The 22,036-nt window shown below is 34.8% G+C and overlaps 2 protein-coding genes and 1 pseudogene across 3 annotated transcripts; 1 reads left to right on the top strand and 2 right to left on the bottom strand.

The window, feature by feature from the left end:
• Positions 1-7,712: 7,712 nt before the first annotated feature.
• LOC140972605 (E3 ubiquitin-protein ligase WAVH1-like) lies at positions 7,713-9,344 on the bottom strand. Its single transcript, XM_073435000.1, has 3 exons — positions 8,751-9,344; positions 8,236-8,651; positions 7,713-8,133 (listed from the first exon to the last, which is right to left on the bottom strand). Exons 1-3 carry the CDS (start codon positions 9,342-9,344, stop codon positions 7,713-7,715), a joined length of 1,431 nt encoding a protein of 476 aa, XP_073291101.1.
• A 3,419-nt stretch (positions 9,345-12,763) lies between these two features.
• Positions 12,764-14,957, top strand: LOC140972604 (E3 ubiquitin-protein ligase WAV3-like; annotated as a pseudogene).
• Positions 14,836-18,222, bottom strand: LOC140973965 (E3 ubiquitin-protein ligase WAV3-like). 2 transcript variants are annotated; one of them, XM_073437134.1, is made up of 2 exons: positions 18,056-18,222; positions 14,836-16,826 (listed from the first exon to the last, which is right to left on the bottom strand). In XM_073437134.1, the coding sequence occupies exons 1-2, from the start codon at positions 18,074-18,076 to the stop codon at positions 14,970-14,972; spliced, it is 1,878 nt and encodes a 625-aa protein (XP_073293235.1). In that variant the 5' UTR covers positions 18,077-18,222; the 3' UTR covers positions 14,836-14,969. The 2 variants fall into 2 exon arrangements, with proteins under 2 accessions (XP_073293235.1, XP_073293234.1); XM_073437133.1 differs by lacking the exon at positions 18,056-18,222 and adding an exon at positions 17,253-18,049.
• Positions 18,223-22,036: the final 3,814 nt, after the last annotated feature.

Here is a 22,036-nt window from a genome sequence, read left to right as displayed (position 1 = left end):
AGTAAATGATAAATTATAATGAGATTATTGAAATGATAAGATCGTATAAAAAATGGTGATCGATTAGTAGATACTAATTGATTTTTTTATATATACGATAAAGGTTGAATATTTTCCTAATTAAACCCAAAGGTGAGACCACTAAGCATTATGTTATACGGATTGGTATACTTGAAGTCAAAAACTTGTGTGAAATGGTCTCACGGGTCGTATTTTGTGAGACAGATATCTTATTTGGGTAATCAATGAAAAAGAATTATTTTTTATGCTAAAAGTATTATTTTTTATTGTGAATATCGGTAAGGTTGACTCGTCTCACAGATAAAGATTCGTGAGACCGTCTCACAAGAGAACTACTCATACTTAATATGATAATTGCAATACCCAGGAATATACTTACATTTTTCTCCTTATTTTAGAATTTGGATCGGTTTTAATTTCAAATGCCCGACTGCCAACTAATTTTTTGTTGCGGACTTTTTCATGCTTCTACAGAGCATTTGAAAGTAAAAAAAAGGGTACTACTTTGAATTTAATTAACAAAACATAAAAACTCTAATGAAACCGTCTCACATGTCAATTTGTGAGACGGATACCTTACCCGGCTCGATACATATTAATCTTTATGTCAAAAACATTATTTTTCATTTTATATATGGAGTGGGTCAGTCCGTCTCACGAATATAAATATGTGAGATCATTTCTCAAGAACTCTAATCTTAACAAAAAAAATTCATTTTATACTTCCGTCATTTTCAAATATATGCGTAAAGATAATTTTGAAAACAAGAAAGACGCCTTTCTATTTTCTAAGTATAGGCAATATAGTCCTCAATTTTCTAAGTGTCTCATATTAGTCCTTTATTTTTCATTTTTTCCTTCTCGATTTGGTTTTACTGTTAAGTTGAAAATTAAAATCGACGGGAATTCAGCATCTGAACTGCCATCCTTAATCAAGTTAAGGTTATTGGAGTTTTTTTTATTAAGGGGAATGGTTGAATAAGTAAAGAATTGAGTATTAAACTACGTGAATATGGGTTTGTTCGACCTTACCCACATGGGTAGTGCCCTAAAACTATTGAGGAGTTGACACTTGTCATAACCTTCTTATATTCAATATTCTTAAAAACGGTAGGTGAACGGTCACTCATCACCAAGGGCCAAGATGATTAGGTGACCGCCTAACCGATTTGTTTTCTTTCTAGTTTATCTAATTCTATTTGTTTATCTTAACATTTCTCCAATAATTTCTCTTTATCGAATTCGAACATTTCTAGTTTATCTAATTCTGTTTGTTTATCTTAACATTTCTCCAGTAATTTCTCTTTATCGAATTCGAACACAAAATCATGAGAAATTTACCATCTTCATCCGATACAAATTGATGAAATGAAATAATCTTTTAAAAAATTAAATTTCCTAACCTTAATTAATCTCATTATTTTCTTAATTTACATTTTTCATTCATACTGTATAGTAAATTATTTTTGGAAAATAAATGAGCTAGAAAATCATATATTTTTAAACTGGCAGGTAATCAAATCTTTTCCTATTAATTTTTTTCTTGGGTTCACATACTTCTTTGCATATGTGTTACCAAAAAGTCAAAATATCATTTACAATATTATATATTGTATATATATATATACAAGTAAATCTTTGCATGTTGCATATTACATGTTGCATATTATTTATTTTAACATAAAATAATATCATATGTATAATAGATTTTTGTGTGAGATACAATGAGGTTCAACTAAATTTTAAATTAAAATTAATATTTGAAGTTTTATTCTAAAAGAACCTGAATCATAGTTTTAACTCCCTCCATAGCTCAAGATTACATAATTACCCGTCGATAAATTGAACTTTGCCATGGTTTTTTTAAAACCGTAGGCAAATTACGACGGTTATTTAAATTGTCGCTAATGTAGCTACGGTTTTTATAATTTCGTCGCTAGATTTTTTCAAAAATCGTCGCTGAATTAAATTTGTTCACGGTTTTAACAAAACCGTGGACAAATTACCACGGCTTTTATAAATCGTGTGCAAATTAGCGACGGTAACCGTCGCAAAATTAGCGACGATATTATGCAAACAGTCGTTATATTAGCCACAATTTTAAAATTCTGTCGCAAAAATAGTGATGGAATATGAAAACCGTCGCATCAAATTGAATATCGACGGTTTTGTCAATAATTCCGTCGCTAATCACCTATATATACCTCCATTTCATTCATTTTTCAGCGGTTTCGTCTTTTATATCTGGTATGACGATTTTTTGCCTTTTTTGGCAAAATCTATTTATTTCTAACTAATATAACAAGTTTTTTGTCTACTTTTGTAGATATAGTTTTCGGCTTCAACTTTCTAAGTCACGCTTCAAACATGTTTTCTTTCATATATATGTTCATTAATATATGCATATGTTTTCGAAATATGTAGATAGATATATGTATTAGATGTATATATATGTAGTATAAAATTTTTATAATTGTGTTAGATGTGTACAAACATTATAATTCTTTCATGTCATATATAAATATATATTATTGTTAAGATGCGTGTGAAATTCTCACTTTATGTTAGATTATTTAATTTATATAATATTTAATCGTATGTTAGATCTACCTAGTATATATAGATAGATGAATTTGTTGTAGTGTATTTAATAATGTATGTATTTACTACCTAGTAACAATTTTCTACAAAAAATTTTAATAGCAGTCTAAAAATAATTTTTATATAGTATGATCAAAGTTAAGTAATACATCTATTAAATTTGAATGGTGTAAATATATGTCTATATATTGAATATTTTATTTACTTTAATATTGCACATTTTTATTTTAAATATCTGTCAAACTTATTTTATTTTATATACAATATCAATCGGATTCAGTTGTATAAATATATTTTTAATGTTCTTTTTCGAAACAATTTTAATTNAATCGTATGTTAGATCTACCTAGTATATATAGATAGATGAATTTGTTGTAGTGTATTTAATAATGTATGTATTTACTACCTAGTAACAATTTTCTACAAAAAATTTTAATAGCAGTCTAAAAATAATTTTTATATAGTATGATCAAAGTTAAGTAATACATCTATTAAATTTGAATGGTGTAAATATATGTCTATATATTGAATATTTTATTTACTTTAATATTGCACATTTTTATTTTAAATATCTGTCAAACTTATTTTATTTTATATACAATATCAATCGGATTCAGTTGTATAAATATATTTTTAATGTTCTTTTTCGAAACAATTTTAATTTAATTTATTATGTTTGATAAATATTCAAATACATTATAAATAAATTTTCAAATAAAAAAAATATTGATACATACAATTTTAAATATAAAAAAATATTGATTATTTAAAAAAAATTAAATTATATTAAATTTAGCGACGATTTTCTCTACTTCTAGCAACGGTTTTTGTTAAATCGTCGTTAAATTTAGCGACGGAATAAATTTAAAAACCGTCGCTAATGGTTAAAGACAGCCGACTTAGTCACGTCGGTAAAATCCGTCGCTAACGAAATCAATCGCAAACCTTTTTTGTAGTGTAATATTCGTTTTTGCTTCGATTTTTTATTTTCAAAATATGAAGTGTCTATGTTGATTTTTTGCTTCAGTTTTGAATATTTTTTTCGCAAGCCATGCTTTTAAGTGTTTGATAAGAAGCTGCGAATGCGTTTGATGATTACACCATAATTATTCATTTCCAAACATTTGACAAGTCCTGCTTTTTATGTGTTTGATTATTTGCTTATGATTTGCAATGTTTGTATACATTTAAGCATTGTTTAATTGCATGACACAATATAGTTTGTATCAAGACCAAGCTAGATTGACACCTGATTAATTAGCTTAGATATCTCAAACTCATCTCTTATTTTATTAATTTTTTGTAAAAATATATAATTAGGAATTTATATCGTATTGTTATCACTATATTTGATCATCGATGTAATATTGTTTCAAGATGACGAATAAACACCAACAATTCATTATCTCATCCAATTGATTATCGTATTGAGATGATTCTGATTCATAAACCAACCCAAGTTATTGTTCAATGCTCGAATAAGGCTTGTAGAAGTAGGGTTTGTAGAAGGGGATTGAAGCATGTTATCGGAATGCATGCCTCCGAACATGAAGAATATTTTCTTTGTTTGCTATTCCTAATTTTCCCAACATCAATGATATTTGAGGGTTTTGACATATATAAGTATTGCTTCAAATATATACCTAGAACATATATAAGTGAGATGGTTGTGTCGACTTTTATTGTTTACTAATACTCTGGTTCACATAACAATGAATTTCTTTTAATATAAAAAACAGTATCAACTTGTTGACCATAATATTGAGTGATATTAAGTTCACATAACCGCTCACTTGTCATTATTTCCCCCATTTCTTTCACCTGAGTTTCCAGCCCCTTTAAAATCCAATAATGACTTGCTTTCCAAGATGCTGAAACAAGAAGGGTCGATCTTTTACTTGTTAGTAGAGAACATGCGCTAGAAAAATCACCCATTTTTGTCGTTTGTTGGGCCTCTATCATGGCTTTTACTGCTAAGAGGTGGTTCCTTGCAGGGTCAGACCTGAGGAGAGGCCCGAGAGGCCTTCGCCTCAGGCCAATCGAGCAAGGGGGTCCAAAAAAATTGGTATAGGTTAGGTTGAACCCAAATTAGTTTATTTTGTTTAGTTTAATTTATGTGTGGTCTTTTTTTAAATGTGTGAGCCTTTTTGTGTAGGACTTTTTTACATCCCTAAAATATTTAATGCATTGTCAAATTTTTGCAAGACTCCACCAACACAGAAGAGCGACAACACAGAGAAGGAGATCCAAGAAAAAAAAACAATAATTCAAGAATGTGGAGAAAAAGATAGAAGAACAAGAGGCAAATAAGAAAGAGACTCCACTAACGCTCCATAATAGAGTATTTTTCCAACCATGGAACAAAAAATGATATGCTTCCATTACACATAATAAGATTATAAAAATAATAACAGTTTATATGCAAATTTAATTGATCGTGTGCGTCGTTAATATTTGTGCTAGAATTGAATGTTGTGGCACTTTGATTTTCTTCCCACAAAGAAACTAAGTAAGCCTAGAACACAAGAGAACAATTTGAGAAAGAACTTTGTATTGCTTGAACACTTCTCAAACTTGAATGGTTACAAATGAAGTGAGCTCCCCTATTTATAAAACTAAACTTCTAAATAGATGGCTAGTTTCGACCTGATCATATGGTAGAGATTAAGTTTTCATAACCTTCAAGAGGTGGCTCACATGCACGTAAAACTTTGCCCCACGTAGCACTTATTTCCCGATGTTCCTTGTTGATGACCGGCTCTGATATCATTCTATCACGTCCCGAGCCCAGGCCAGCGCCCTACGTGACTGCACAATGGGCCCCTACAGCAACTACTTTGTATTCGTCCTCGCTTTACGAAAATGATTAACCAAAGTTGCTATAGAAGTCCATTGTAAGCTCATTATAAACTCATTTTAAATCTTTAATTTTTAAGATGTGTAAAAAGGGGTATTACATGTGTGCTTTCAATTTGAGGTTGCTCTATCTAGAAGAGCTTGTAGTTGTTCTTCTGAAATTAAAATATATTTCGGCCGTGGACTTTATGAAGCAGGGGAGCATTGTTTTGGGAGAAGAAAGCCTTGCTAGTATTAAAAAAGAGAAGCCGTCCGAGGGTGGTCGTGGTAAGTGCTTCTGCAGAAGCTTCTGGCTTGCACCGGAGGTGAAGTTGTCGCTTTCTGGATGTGTGCTGAAGAATGTGACCCTTGTTTTGACAAAAAAAACTAGAGCTTGCGATGAAACAATCGCGGAGAATTTATTGGAAGAGAATGAATATGGCGAAGTTAATATGACCATGATGAAGAACCCTCACGATCTTATATTCTTTTGTTTTGGCGTTGCAGATGTTAAATTGTCGGTATCAAGGCCAGCTACATGGATATTAGGTTTTCATTTAGCAGATGTCATTAGAAAAAAAAGATATAATTTTTTACAATATTTAGAGAATTATAAATCCACTTAAAATAATTAATTGTACAAGCAAGATTTTTTATTTTTTTGTTGCACAATCATCTTTCAAGTTTTACAATATTATATGAAAATAGGAGTACTTTCCTTTCACAAAGCACTTGTCAAGGCTCAGCCCACTTGTAATATTGTCTGCTTTGGTCCAAGGCCTCACGGCTTTAAAACGTGTCACAAGGGTTTGCTACACGCTCATTTAAATGCCCAGCATCTCTCCCGTGGTTTAGTGATGTGGGATTTCGCCTAAGAGCCTTCACCCCCCCTCTTCAGGACTCAGCGTCCTCGCTGAGGTTTGCCCCACTATCCCAAACTCACGTGGAGTCGCTCTGATACCAAATGTCACGGCTCAGCCCACTTGTGATATTGTCCACTTTGACCCGAGGCCTCACGGCTTTAAAACGCTTCACAAGGGGTTGCTACACGCTCATTTAAATGCCCAACATCTTCGCTGGGATGGTGGGGCAAACCTCAGCGAGGACACTGAATCTCGAAAGGGGGGGTGAAGGCCCTTAGGCAAAATCCCACATCGCTAAACCACGGGAGAGATGTTGGGCATCTAAATGAGGATGTAGCAACCCCTTGTGACGCGTTTTAAAGCCGTGAGTCCTCGGGCCAAAGCCAACAATTTCACAAGTGGGCTGGGCCGTGACATTTGATATCGGAGCGACTCCGCGTAGGTTTGGGATGGTGGGGCAAACCTCAGTGAGGACGTTGAGTCCCGAAAGGGGGGGTGAAGGCACTTAGGCAAAATCCCACATCGCTAAACCACGGGAGAGATGCTGGGCATTTAAATGAGTGTGTAACAACCCCTTATGACGTATTTTAAAGCCGTGAGGTCTCGGACCAAAGCGAACAATATCACAAGTGGACTGGGCTGTGACATTTGGTATTAGAGCGACTCCACGTGGGTTTGGGATGGTAGGCAAACCTCAGCGAGAACGCTGAGTCCTGAAAGTGGGGGTGAAGGCCCATAGAAAAAATCTCACATCGCTAAACCACGGGAGAGATGCTGGGCATTTAAATGAGCGTGTAGCAACACCTTGTGACGAGTTTTAAAGCCGTGAGGCTTCGGAAAAAAGCGGACAATATCAGCAGTGGGTTGGGCTGTAATATTTGATATCAGAGCCAGTGTGTGGACGTCGCACGTTATGACGCGTTTTAAAGCCATGAGAACTCGAGCCAAAGCAGACAATATCACAAGTGGACTGGGCCGTGACATTTGGTATCAGAGAGACTTCGCGTGGGTTTGGGATGGTGGGGCAAACCTCAGTGAGGACGCTGAGTCCCGAAAAGGGGGGTGAAGGCCCTTAGGCGAAATCCCACATCTCTAAACCACGGGAGAGATGATGGGCATTTAAATGAGCTTGTAGCAACCTCTTGTGACGCTTTTTAAAGCTGTGAGGTCTCGGACCAAAGCGGACAATCTCACAAATGGGATGAGACTTGACAGCACTAAAGTTTTATTGTAAGTTTCACCGAGTGACACATCATATACAAAACAAAACCAACTGAAGTTTCATATGTTCTTGTGGTAAGAAAATTATTCTTTTAATGAGAACAAAATAAAGATGTCAACTTGTGAATCAATATATGGGGATGATATTGAGCTCACATAACCGCCCATTTCTTAAAATTTCTTCCATTTTTTCATCTCAGTTTCCCGCATCCTTAAAAACCAAGAAGGTCCAACTTGCCAAGATGCAGAAGAGAGAAGGGTAGATCTTCTATTCGATAGAAGAAAACATGCGCCAGCAAAATCACCTCTTTTTGCCATTTGTTGGGCCTGTATCATGGCTTGTACCGTTGAAAGGCGGTTTCTTGCCTCATCAAATTCCAAACATACTCTCCTATCAAAAAGGGATGGAGATACCGGTCTCCTTATGATGACTCTGTCAGCATCAATTTGTGCCATGTCGTTTGACATGACTTCTGTATAAGAAAACCCAATGTCCAAAAGGTGTGTAGTCCTTGAACCATTTTCCTTGCCTTCCACACTCCGAAATACTGGGACGCTTAAGTTTATGAGAACAGATTCTTCTTCCTCAACACTCACATTCCCAACATGTGTTAACGCAAGTGATCCGTTATCAGAGATTTCACTTGCATATTTTGAATATATTTATCTAATTTTGACCCCATGTGATACAGACCTCACAATTAGCTCAAGCTCCTGAGCCACCACACCAAGTAAAGCACCAGTACAACCAAGAAAAATAGCTTCCACCATTTCATGAGACTCGATAAAATAAATAGCACCGCCTGATGCAAGAGATATGGCAAGCATCGACAGTGGGTAACGATCTGCACCCAAGCAAAATGTGTAAACTGGAAATATTTTTTCTTGGCCAAGATCTTCCATTCCTAGGTTTCTAGGATAGATGGAAGCAGGCAATAGATGCAGATATTGTGGACGTTGTCCTGGACCCGGAACATATACTGCACAATGGTAACAAGTGTCCATTCCATCTGAAAAGAGCATGATTCCAGAAACTGGATCCCGATGAAGCCTTTCTTCAAGAACCCGAACTCCCTTCTCTCCAAAGCTTCCACAATATTGGTGGAGCCACTTGCCGAAAGTAAATTCACACACCGTTTACTATTTTCGCCCATGCTCAGTCATTTTACACAAGGGTAAAATTTTTTGAGCATGTGTTGAAAATGATACTATTGAAAGTCGGTAAGAAGGACTCAAGTTATCGATAAAAAAGACAATAGCACTTTTCAGGAGCGCCAATTTCGATCCATGCATCCTGCCACTAACATCTAGAACAACAACAAGATCGATAAAACCATGACTCACCGTCGGTGATGCCTTTATTGTACCAGTAACAGAAAATTCAGAAACAGATTCAACGGAAGCTACACAAAACCACTCCATAAAGGTATCGATACTGACAATATCAAGGTCAGCAGTTGGAGCATGAGACATAGGATCAGCAGTGACCATAGGTAGCAGTTCATCATCGGAAAATTGAACTGGTTCTGACATTCCGTGGATATCGATGCCATCTTGATCCATTTTATTGTTGGTATCATTGTCATGATGTTCTGCAACATGTTCCTCCATATCATCATGGTCTTTTATTTCTTCGCCGCTTTTTTCTATTTTTTGATCGATTGTATCTTCTTTTGAACTCGTATTGTCACCGTCTTCGATTTCTTTGTCTATTTTATCATCCTTTTCTAAATTCAAATCATAGTATAATTCCACATCTTTTCCCTTCGTATCAGCACCATCTTTGATTTCTTCATTCTTCATAAAATCATATTCCGCTTTTTTCCTTGTGTACCACCATCGCCATATTCTACATTTTTGTCGATCTTGTTATCATTTCCCCATCACCTTCTTCTTCGACTTTTTGATTCTCGGGATCATCTTCCATAACCCCATTTTTCTGATCATCCGTGAAAGGAAATATAATTTCTGTATTAAATTTATTTCTCAAGATTAATTTTTCCTTGTTGATATGATTTTGAATATTTAAATATGGTTTTGTATTTCTAGATAATGTGATAATTAAGATGATAATTATGCTAAAATTTTTGTGATATAGTATCTTTGTTTAAAAAGAGTTTGTTTCTAACAAAACTCTTACTTTCCATATTGTATAGGTTTTCTTGTTGATAAACCCTAGAGCTATAAATAAGAGGATTCATCTTATGAAAAGGGTTGATGATTTACGCAGAAACACATACATACTATTGCACATTTGCACGTCATAAACTTTAGAGAAAACAATCTACAAGGTTGCTGATGATCGAAGAGTGTTGAATCCACATGTTGCCGTGATTGTTGGAGACATCTGAAGACAACAACTGTGAAAGAGTTGACTGAATATTTGTTTTTGTTGCTCTGGTTTTGGCATCGTGTTTTGCTTCATTATATACTGTTTTAATGTGGTTCTTTGTTTTAGGAAGCATTTTATTTTCTCAACGTGTTGAGGAAATTGGTTTTTGATTAAAATCACTAATATTAGTTTTTATGTAAACTCGTTGGTTTTCTAGTGATTATTTTTGCCCTAAGACACCGCACAAGTATAAATACTTGTGCAAATTTTAAAATACTTGTGCAAAATTTATTCTGTTCCATCGTATTTACTTAAGTTTAATTTGTGTTACAAAGTTATATATTCCGATGTATGTTGTCTAAAATGTTGTGACATTTTATACCACTTAATTCTGATAAAACACAAATTCACGGTCGTAATGTCTTACTCGATAAACTGTTAAACAAAATACAACACATACCTTGCAATCCGCAACTAGTTATTCTCCAACTCCTCCATCGGTCACACGATTAAGAACAATTAACTTGAGTATGCTCGAAAGAAATTATCACGGTCCCCGTCTGTGCTCAGGCTGCGGCCTAAAGACTCGCCCACAGTATATCCCGGAGTCTCAATCCGCAAAGAGGAGTCTGAAGGCGAAGAATCCATGCAAATTTCAGCAAACCCTTTTTTTTTCGTCTTTCACAACTCTAACTCACACAATTCAGAGAATTTGCCCCCCCTTTTTCCAAAATCAAGAAAATGATTCCTGGCCGTTGGGTTTTAGTTATGGTGTTTCTGACATCCGCCAAAACAAAATATACTTCAAATCATTTTTCACTTTCACACACACACACAAAAAATAATTGCGCATCCAATAGTTGAGTGATACCTCATTGGTGCTCACATAAGTGTGCACGGTAGGTGTGCAGCATANGAGAGTCATATATAATATTCATACATGTTTATAGAATTGTTTTTTGATCACAAGTTTCTACTGATTCATAAATATTTGGATCCTTTAATGTTACAGTGAATATATTCTGGACTCGACCATCGGCTCCGAGAAAGTTACCATTAGGACCACACCAGAACGCCTCGGAATCTCTACGTACATTCACTGTTCTCGTTGGACTAAAAGCCCCCGTCTCTATCAGACGACGAACGGCGATTTCAGAGGGCGCCTATTGATCTTGTCACGGTGCTAGATGTTAGCGGCGGTATGGAAGGATCGTAGCTGTCTCTTTTGAAGAGTGTTGTTCACTTTATCATCGATAATCTAGGCCCTTCTGATCGACTTTAGATTGTGTTTTTGTCGGAAACTGCACGAAAGATTTCTTCTCCAAGCAGGATGATGGATGAGGGCCGCCGGGCAGTCGATTCGCTTTATGCTTGACATTGTTGACGCTCTGGAGATGGGAGTAAAGGTTGGACTCGAGCTCGAAGATATCTATTTCGATTCGAATTCGAGTTTTAGATTTTTAACATATTCGTCTCGATTTCGTTAGTTTACATATCTAGACTTTCAACAACTTTGTCAAATGCAAAAATATATCATACGAGAAAAGGTAAATACCAAATATATTAAATAGAGTGAATATAAGTCGAAAACCCGTTGCTAAGTGACTCAGAATTAAGAGGAAAATAGATTTAAATTGTTCAGAAAATATGCAATAGATCATAATAAAATATAGAAATTTAAAAAAAAATCTCCTAAATTTTGTAAGGATTTTATTTTCTTAAATAAATAAAATCTCATCAAATATTCTAAGGCCGAGTCTTGGGCACCAAGAATTAAACATTGTGTGTATCCATTCACTCATTCATAAAACCCACGTCCCCAATAATATTATCGACCAGCAAAAACATTGAGTTCTTCACAAGAAATTAAAATGCTAGTTTTTTAAATTATAAATTTCTTTGTATATATCATATTGGATATCTTGTGACACGATATCATGGATTTATCCGTGAGACGGATCTATCATATTCATATATATAATGAAAACTAATATTTGAAGAGTTTTTGTAATCATAAATATTCTTTGATGATATCTATGTTAATTTCTACTAGTTCGTAAATATTTATAGTGAACATATCTACCACATAAATTAGGATTTTCTTGCTAAAAATATTGGAAATTTTAAGAGATAAATAATTTATGGAAATTTTAAAATATGAAAATACTTTTAATTTAAAATTTTCAAAAAATATATAATAAAGTTCCCATAATCTAATGGAAAAATGTTATTTTTTTAGGGGAAAAAAATCGAAAAGTAGATTAAAAGTATACGAGTAATTAATGTTAAAAATAATAATTTATTTCAATAGTTCAAATTCAAATTTGTAGGGATTTTATTTTGTTTGATCAAATCTCGTCAAATCTTCTAATTTCAAATCCTCCTTGGGCGTCGAGCAATCGCGGCTCGTCTCCATATGTACACCCCCCCAAAACATTCATCCCAAAGAACAAACGATGAGTCCTTCGGGCTTGGAGAAACTTACCATCAAGGCCGTTCCAGAACGCCCAGCTGTTGCCGCCTCGGAATCTTTATCTGAATTCTCAGTACTCGTCGGACTAAGGTCATCTCCAACCTTTACAACCATTTTGGTGCAAAAATTTACTCAAATGGAGGCTGCGCTATTTTGGCAATAGCGCAGCCTCCACCTCTTGCGCCAAATTTGGCGCAAGAGGTAGCCTCTGCGCCAATTTGGCGNGATGCTCACTTAGCACTACGAAATGCTTTAGTTGATCATTTGTAAGATGAATATATTCATTCAAATGTTTGAAATTGTATTCTTATTATATTTGAATTTGTATTCGTATTNGTAAATGGGTTGGAGATGAAGGTGGTATTTGGTGTAGAAATCGCGTTATTTTAGTGTAAAATTTGCATCAAAATAGATTTTATGGTTAGAGACGGCCTAAAGGCGCTGTTTCTATCAGACGATGCACAGCGAATTCAGAGGGCGCCTATCGACCTTGTCGCGGTGCTAGATGTTAGCAGCAGCATGTATGGATCGAAGCTGTCACTTATGAAGACTGCTGTTCACTTTATCATTGATAATCTAGGCCCTTCTGATCGACTTTCCATCGTGTCTTTCACATTTACTGCAAAAAGGATTTCGCCTCTAAGCAGGATGACGGATGAGGGCCGCGAAAACGCAAAACAGGCAGTCGATAGGCTTTATGCCGATGGAGGGACAAACATTGTTGACGCTCTGAAGATGGGAGTAAAGGTTCTTGAAGAAAGGAGTCAACAGAATCCGGTTTCAACCATAATTTTCTTATCAGATGGAGCGGACACTTATAACAATAGTCACTTGGCCAATGCTAGAGGGGAACGGGAGTATCTCCGTCTATTGCCCTTTTCTATCTTTCCCCGAAACAGAGGAACAGAAAACTCAGCCCAGCAGGCAACCTTTCCGGTCCATACATTCGGTTTTGGTACAGATCACGACCCTGTCGTGATGCACGCTATTGCTGATGCTTCTGGCGGTACTTTTTTTCCTTCATTCAGTCTCACGTGATGTTACAAGATGCTTTCGCTAGCTGCATTGGTGGTCTCCTAAGTGTAGTAACTCAAGATCTCTGTCTAAATTTGAGGTCAGCTTCGCATGGAGTAAAAATTAAATCGATCCCTTCAGGAAGTTATGCGAGTGAAACATCCAACCCAGGATCTCGAGGTACTCTCAAGATTGGTGACCTTTACGCGGATGAGGAAAAAGAATTTCTCATCAATCTATCTGTCCCTTCACTTCCTAATGCTGATGGAGATGACGACACTGAGGGAAAGACGTCCCTTTTGGACATCACGTGTTCTTACAGAAACATGGTGTCGAATGAGATGGTACAAATAGAAGTCGAATTGGTTGAGATACGCAGACCGAAATATGAGTACCCTCAAGACATGGGACTCAACTTAGAGGTTGAGCGGCAGAGAAACCGTCTGTTAACCTTACTAACCATCACAGAGGCTCAACAGATTGCGGAGACGGGTAATATGGTAGGCGCACAAGCCGTGTTAAGGGGAGATCTGAGCTTCTTGCTGCTACTGCTTGTGCACAAGCAGGTGACCCTTTGTGTATGTGGCTTGACGCTGAGATGGAAGAAACTCGAAAACGAATGGCGACGTCGCAGGAGTATATGCAACAAGGTCGAGCATATGCTCTAGCGGGGATCAATTCGCATGCTTATCAAAGGGCCGCATCGAGAGGGAATATTGTTCCTGGAGCAGCAGAGTTTGTGACTTCTCCTGGATACGGCGGCGGCGCCTCCCTCCCTTGTGGCAGTCCCGCTGGTTACGCGCCGACTTCTCCAGTCTACGGCTGTGCCTCCCGCCCTTTTGGCTGTCCCCCCAGTTTCGCGGCATATGCGACTCCAACCATGGCTAATATGGTTGCCAAGTCTAAGCAACAGAGCGAAGCTACCGGTTCCGGTTCCGGTTCTGGTTCTGTGAAATTGATCTAACATGTTAAGGTAAGGAGGGAAATAAGAAGGCTTGATCTAATAAATCTGTGCCTCCCAAAATTTTGTCAAGGAGAGTTACTCTGACTGGGTTCTTCAGTTTAATTATTCTATTTGCAATCCATAATTTGCATTTTCTGTGGCTATTATGAAAGTATTGTTATTTAATCATTGGTTTGATTTTCATAAATATTACTAATAGATTTGTTCACTGTTGAATTATTTTATATGTTCTAATTTTCTCAGATTAAAAAATTAATTACTACTAAAGATCAATTACATGTTCTTTAACACCGTTGGTATAAATGTTCAATTTTATTCTCTAAAATAAATGCAATACAAATTTTGCATTTTCTACAGAGTATATAAAAAAAATTACGAATAAAATGTCGCATATCAAACTATAAAGACACAAAAAACTTCTCACTTATTTTTTAACAAAAATGATTAATTAAATTCAAAGCTACGACAATGAATTAGAGTTTAAAATTTTCATAATATTCGACTTATTCAGTTCGTTCATACAATTTATACATTAAAATTTGGTCAGTGCTGAACTTATACATCTGATGTAAATTGCAATACCAGGCACACAAGATAACAAACAAGGGAGAGAAAAGGATTGGAAATAGAAAACAGTTACAATACTCATTCATTACTTTGAGAACTGTCCCCTGTCTTATTAAGCTGATGAGATTTGCTCACCATAGTCGCCATACTCGGTGTCGCATAAGCATTGAAACTACCATGATGGGCTGCACCACCTGCACCAAAGCTGAAACTTGCTCCCGGCACGCTGCTACCTCTAGTTGTGGCCCTTTGATATGCATGTGAGCTTATATTCGAGAGCGCATAGGCTCGGCCAGTGCGTTCGTACAGCTGCATGCTTGCCATTCTTCCATCCATTTCTTTCATCTCGCCTTCAAGCCACAAACAAAGACCATCACCTGCCTGCCCAGATGCAGAAGCAAGAAGGGTCGACCTTCGATTTGATAGAAGAGCTCGTGCGCCCAATAGATTGCCTGTTTCTGCCATTTGTTGAGCCTCTCTGATGCTTTCTGCTGCTGAGAGGCGGTTTTTTTGCCTATCAACTTCAAAACTTATAGTCGTTTCAAGAGGGGATGGGGATTTCGGTCTCTGTATAGAGACTAGGTCACCATCTATTTGTATCATGTCGTTCGACATGACCGCTCTGTAAGAACATGTAATATCCAAAAGGGACGTGGTATTTGAGTCATCTTCGATGCCCTGATATACAGGGACCGCTAAGTTAATAAGAAATTCTTTTTCCTCGTCGGCATACAAATCCCCAACTTTTATTAAACCTTGTGATCCTTCATTAGTGATTTCACTTGCATATCTTCCTGAAGATATTGATTTAATTTCGATCCCGTGTGATGCTGACCTCAGCATTAGACGCAGCTCCTGAATTACCACGCTAAGTAGGCCACCAATACAGCTAGCAAAAGCATCTTGCACCATTTCGTATGACTCGATGAAGGAAAAAGTACCGCCCGATGCATCAGAAATTGCATGCATTGTGAGAGGATCGTGATCTGTACCAAAACCGAATGCATGAACTGGAAATGTTTGTCGCTGACCGTGATCTTCTGTTCCTCGGTTTTCGGGACAGATAGAAGTAGGCAATAGATGCAGATATTGTGGAGGCTGTCTTGGACTCGAGAGAGTTTGGACCCGTGTGCCGTGGTAACAAGTGTCTCTTCCATCTGACAAGAATATGATGCTAGAAACTGGATTTTGGTGTCGCCTTTCTTCGAGAACCTGAACTCCCTTCTTCAAGGCTTCCACAATATTGGTGGAGCCACTTGCAGAAAGTGAATTCACAGACCGTTTAGCATTTTCACGTCCCTGCTCTGTCATTCTGCGCAAGGGTAAAATTCTCCTAGCATGAGTTGAAAATGACACTATGGAAAGCCGGTCTGAAGGACCTAAATTATCTATCACAAAGTCAACAGCACGTTTCAGGAGTGCCAATTTTGATCCATGCATGCTGCCACTGACATCTAGCACAGTTACAAGATCAATAGGAGCACGATGGAACTGGTGGGCATCTTCCGGTAGTGACGGTGCCCTTATTCCAACAAGAACAGCAAATTCAGGAACAAATTCCGAAGAAGCTATGGCTGGCCGCTCTGGAATGGCCTTGACATTGACATTCTGCAGGTCAGCCAGTGAAGCAGAAGACGCTGCATCAACATTGACCAAAGGCAGCGGCTCATCGTCAGAAAATAGAATCGGTTCTCGCTCAGATATAGTGCGGGAGCGAACCGGCACCTGCGGTTGAGGAACTTGATTGGCTGGATTTGGGCTAGAAACAGTGAAAGGGAGATCATTCCATTTGGCTCGACAAACAGGACAAACATAATTGCCATACGTAACACAGTTGCTAATGCAGCTAAAATGGAAGGAGTGAGTACACTCAGCCGTAAAGATGGCCTGACCTTTCCCCGATTCCATACGCCCCAAGCAAATGGCACATGTTTTCTGAAGCAGAGATAACATCACATGAATGTGAACATATGATGAATGAGCATTAATTATTTAATTTCTACTCTCACCAATGACTGACAGGCAAACTCACAAGTATCTGAAGCAGTTTTACTACTCAGTAGGCAAAACCAACAGTTAACCACAACAATGTTCATAAAACTGTGTACAATCCCGAAAAAAATTATTTTCAGAAAACGTATATGAAATTCATTGATGTCTCAATAGCCACACTAAATTAAGGGCTATTTCAATTTAGCCCCCTCAAACTAACTTACTCCATGCCGTTAAGTGAGAATTATAAATTCTGGTGTGGTTAGAAGAGAACTTTTAGTGTTCATAACAAACAATTCCATGGAAAATACATATGAGCACCGAAAATTTTAAAAAGGGTTGTTAATATAGAGAGGCTAATATACTTACCAGATAAGGGATGTTAATTTTTTTCCTTTTTGGCCATCGCATAAACTTATTTTCCTTGACTCCATAGATATAGAGATGATAAAAGGAATCCGCAAAATTGTATCTGGATTGAGCAATCTGAACTCACCATATTCCATTATTTCAAATTCATTAAACAAAACACTTGAGATAAATTTTAAATTCAGTCCATACTGAATGAAGAATTCAAGTCAAGATGGATATCATTCGAAATCCACGATTAAATTTCTTATTCAAATCAAATTTCCTCTTCCGAAATCAGATTCATCCATCCACACACAATCCAACAGTTTAAGTAAACAAAACGGAAGCAACCTTTTGGTTTTGTCATTCAAATTCATCCAAAGTTGTGTGCAAATGCCGGACCCAACTCGGAACTTCACGAAAACCGCATATACAATTTTAATATTTTCCCGTTCATACAGACGATTTTAAAGCAAGCACTTAGCCATCAACGAACAGAATCCACTCTTAAATTCTGTTTGACCAGAAAAATAATTTCAAAATCACCAAAATGCATTTGAAGATAAACCAATCATGGTGAACATACTTTCGATTATTAGATTGAGAACCCAAAACTGAAAATGTTCAAATTCTCATACAAAGGAAAATTTTAACATCTTGTATACGATCCATCCGCCAAAAATAGAATCGGAACAAGCAAACAACAAACCCAAGTAAATCACCATAACAAGAATTCTGATGCACGATCATGCCCATCAACACAGATAAAAAAGAAACCCAATTAATAATTCATAATAAAAAAAAAAAAGAAAGAAATTTACACTATCCCCGGAAGAAGCCATGGAATTCTTGGGCGTATGGGTTTTACAGCTTCAGAGTGAAATGATACATAAAACAAAAGATATATAAATATATATATACACACACACATATATACATAGCTTGGTCCGAACTTTGGCCCACCATAAAATACGTGTAGCCTCTGAAGAATATCTTCGGTAGTAAGAAAAAGTTGTCTTATCTGACGAATTCAAAAAGTCGTCTTCCATTGTAACTACCAGCATTTATTTGATTGAAATACACAAGGAAATTACAGTCTGAGTTTTCTAATGGTCAAATAAAGTATTCGAATAATAAAAAGTTAAGATTACACAGATGATTATAATTTATGTTATTTAAATATCTTCCATCTTTTTTCAGGGGAGAAATTATATAATGATTAAGGTTTGGGAAAAATTAAAGCTTCTTGGCCGTGAAAAAATGATATTACGATACACGTCTCTTCGTATATTTATTCTATATTATATATTACTTTTCGTATATTTTTATATAAGATGTTTGTGTGAACATCTGGATCCAAAACAAAAAAATTCTTGATGAAACTCACATTGTTTGTTTTGAATTCAATCTTCACGTGAACATCTAGTATAAAATACATCAGGAGTAGAAAGTCTTGGTCTACTCCCTCTCAGTCTGTCACTTTATTTTGATTAATGAATCTTCACCGTTTTTTTTGACAATTTTATTTGAAAGAAACGACTTTTATCAAAACTTTGTGTGGACTGACTTAATTATGCATTCGTTTTTAAATTTAAATAAGCACTAAAAATTTCTTTACCCCTCATTCTTAATGTGCAAGTAAGATGATCAAATTGTTGATTTGGCCTATGAAATATGTTATGAATATAAATATCATTTAGTTATCAATTTAAAATATACAAAAAAAAATGGTAGTAAATAAAAACTTTCTCACAAGAATGTTTCGGAGAAACATACAAAAAAAATGTGTAGCAAATTTCTTAACTAAGGATGTAATAATTTTATTCATTTAGAAGGCATAAGAGTCGGTCTCATGTGAGACCGTTTCACGGATCTTAATCTGTGAGACGGGTCAACACTACCCATATTCACAATAAAAAGTAATATTCTTAGCATAAAAAGTAATATTTTTTCATGGATGACCCAAATAAGAGATCCGTCTCACAAATACGACTCGTGAGACCGTCTCATACAAGTTTTTGCAAAGACATAAACAACCAAAGACTCGCTTTTGGTTGGTCAATGGTTTAACTAAACAAGTAAAGCTTCCATCTAACGCAACCGCTGTTTTTTTAAAGACAAATTTCAACAATTAAATTGGACTTGGCCTTTAAGATTTATCTTATGTGAATTTTTATTTGTCTTATTATTAATTGTTTCCTTTAATTGTGTTCATTTATCTACTTATGTATGCTTTAAATATGTGTGATTATTAGTATTTGGTCTATTGTTATGCTTACTTGCATTACAATATGTTCATTTTTATCTAATGGTTTAGATTTTTTTTATTTAGCTTTTCATTATCTAAATTAAATTAATTAGAGTTTAGAAATAGCTCATTGTTGAATTGTGAATTTTCTATTGTGTCTTATTAATTTTTTTTTCATTCCTCATTATTTAGTTTGTGAATTGTTTATTTGGTTTGTCGTCACAATTTATCTTCGTTTCTATTGATTACTTTAAAAATAAGACTAGAATTTATGTGTTTAAATAAAAGTTATTTGCAACCAATATTTTTTTGTGGTTTATATTTATAAATTACTTGAATAAAAACATGGTAAAATATCATTGTTATATGCATTTTTTTAGAGTTTCTAATTTGTAATACATTTGTTTGTGATGTTGACTAGAATTTATGCGTTTAAAAAAAATATTTTTTTGCAACCAACGGTTTTTTTGTTTATATATTAATACATTGCTTGAATAAAAAATTGTAAAAGATCACTTTGATATGTCTTTTTTTGGAGTTTATAATTTTTTAATCTCTTTATTTTACTTGTGGTTATTAGCCAGAAATTATATGTTTAAATAAAAGTTATATGACTTTCATTTTTTTGTCTATTTTTTTGCAACGAACAAATTTTTTTGTTTATATTTATAAATTACTTAAATAAAATATGGTACAAAAATCGTTGTGATATGTCTTTTTTTAGAGTTATATTTTTTATTTTATTTATTCTACTTGTGCCCTTTAGCCATAAATTATATGTTTAAATTATATATTTTAAAAAAGTATCAACTATATTATGTGATTTGATTTCCAATATTTAATTGTTTTTTATTTNACTTGTGCCCATTAGCCATAAATTATATGTTTAAATTATATATTTTAAAAAAGTACCACTATATTATGTGATTTGATTTCCAATATTTAATTGTTTTTTATTTTTTTTTTAATTTATATTTTATGTTTAAAATTACTTTAATAATATATGGTTAAAAAATTTATTGTGATATACTTTTAAAACAAAATCTAATTTTTAAATCTTTTTACTTGTGATCGTTGGCTAGAACTTATGTGTTTAAATAAAATTAAATTGCAACCAACATTCTTTGTGGTTTACATTTATAAATTACTTGAATAAAATAAGGTAAAAGATCATTGTGATTAGAACAATAAATTTGGGTTGGGTCCGTCGGGTTGGCTCACTCTGCCGAACAATTTAAGTGGGTTGGATTGAAATTTTGTGAAATCATTTGTTAGACTTAATTTAATTGTGGTGATGAGACTTAAAACCAGTAGGTCGTGATAACTTTAATCAGAAGACAATATAAAAGCAGAAGCTCTTGTATCGCGTTAACAAAGCAGTACTCTTCGAGTACTTATCAGCTTAGATAACCAAAAGCAGAATGTAGCTTTTTAAAAAGCAGAACTTAGCTTAAACAGAAGTAATTTAACGTCTTTTGTCATGATTTTTTAACCCACTAACCTTATTCATTAAATTATTGACTTAATGCCAAAATAGAGCTCCGGGGTTGCTCTAAAACATACACGAGCCGAGTTCTAAGGGCATCCACAATGGTAGATATTCTACAAGTCAAGTCATCCAAATATCCTCTCCATCTAAATATTCATCACTGCACACCATTGATTTGTGTGCCACAACAATACCCGATTACAAATTTGTAACAGAGTATTGCAATTTTTTTTTTAAATTCTTCAAGCCAGCGTGACGCGTCCGTGCATTACACTCGCGCCTCAGACACCTACAGTGGACAATTAAATGGAATCTGGGGTCGACCAAAACATTTTGGTCGACCATTTTGGTCGACCAACCAATGTTATTGGTCGAGCAATGTTTGTTTTTGTTGGTCGACCAATAACGACCAAAACTTGTAAATGGTCGACCAAATGTTGGTCGAGGACCGACTAATGTTATTGGTCGACAATTGGGACCAATAAACAATTGGTCTTATTGGTCCCAATTAAATAGTACATTTGGTTGACCAAAACACCAAAAACCAAAATAAAATATGAGATTAAAGTGATTTTATTTAAATGAAAATAAAATATTAATTAAAGTGACAGACTCATAAATATTTGGTTGGTGTGATATTTGATTGTGAAATATGAGATATTTGAGTAGAGAAATATTTGATTGATAATGTGGGTTATGAGATCAACAAATATTTGAAGGAAATATTTTTCTTATTGTGGATTGCCTAATACATGCCCACAAAAATTTTACAAATTTGTTGATAAAAAATCATTAGGACAATACATTCCACACATTATGTTAGTTTCTCAATGTCTTAGTTTTCGTATGTTTAAAATTTAAAACTATGTTATTATTATTATTATTTTACAACTCTAAGCTAATAAGGATATAAAAAAATAAGTTTTAAATTTACTAAGTTTTATCATATTAATATTCTCTGAATTTGATAATAAAAAAATAGATTATATTTTAATTATTAAATTTTATTTCAGAAAATAATAGCATAAAAATTTAATTGAGTGAAAATGTATTTTTTTAAAAAAT

Source organism: Primulina huaijiensis, chromosome 3 (assembly GCF_012295235.1).
Source record: "Primulina huaijiensis isolate GDHJ02 chromosome 3, ASM1229523v2, whole genome shotgun sequence".
Taxonomy (NCBI): domain Eukaryota; kingdom Viridiplantae; phylum Streptophyta; class Magnoliopsida; order Lamiales; family Gesneriaceae; genus Primulina; species Primulina huaijiensis.
Note: the sequence above shows the minus strand (reverse complement) of the source record. Positions and strands in the feature narration are given on the sequence as shown.

What these genes read in the sequence shown, in the direction of transcription:
- LOC140972605 (XM_073435000.1), bottom strand. Translation starts at nt 9,344, where the DNA reads ATGAAGAATGAAGAAATCAAAGATGGTGCTGATACGAAGGGAAAAGAT. An exon ending in CTTCTTACCGACTTTCAATA is followed by an intron (nt 8,652 to 8,750) that starts GTATCATTTTCA and finishes ACTTTCGGCAAG; the next exon opens with TGGCTCCACCAATATTGTGG. An exon ending in GAGCTTGAGCTAATTGTGAG is followed by an intron (nt 8,134 to 8,235) that starts GTCTGTATCACA and finishes TGGGAATGTGAG; the next exon opens with TGTTGAGGAAGAAGAATCTG.
- LOC140973965 (XM_073437133.1), bottom strand. Translation starts at nt 17,294, where the DNA reads ATGCGATGGCCAAAAAGGAAAAAAATTAACATCCCTTATCTG. An exon ending in AAATTAACATCCCTTATCTG is followed by an intron (nt 16,827 to 17,252) that starts GTAAGTATATTA and finishes TCTCTGCTTCAG; the next exon opens with AAAACATGTGCCATTTGCTT.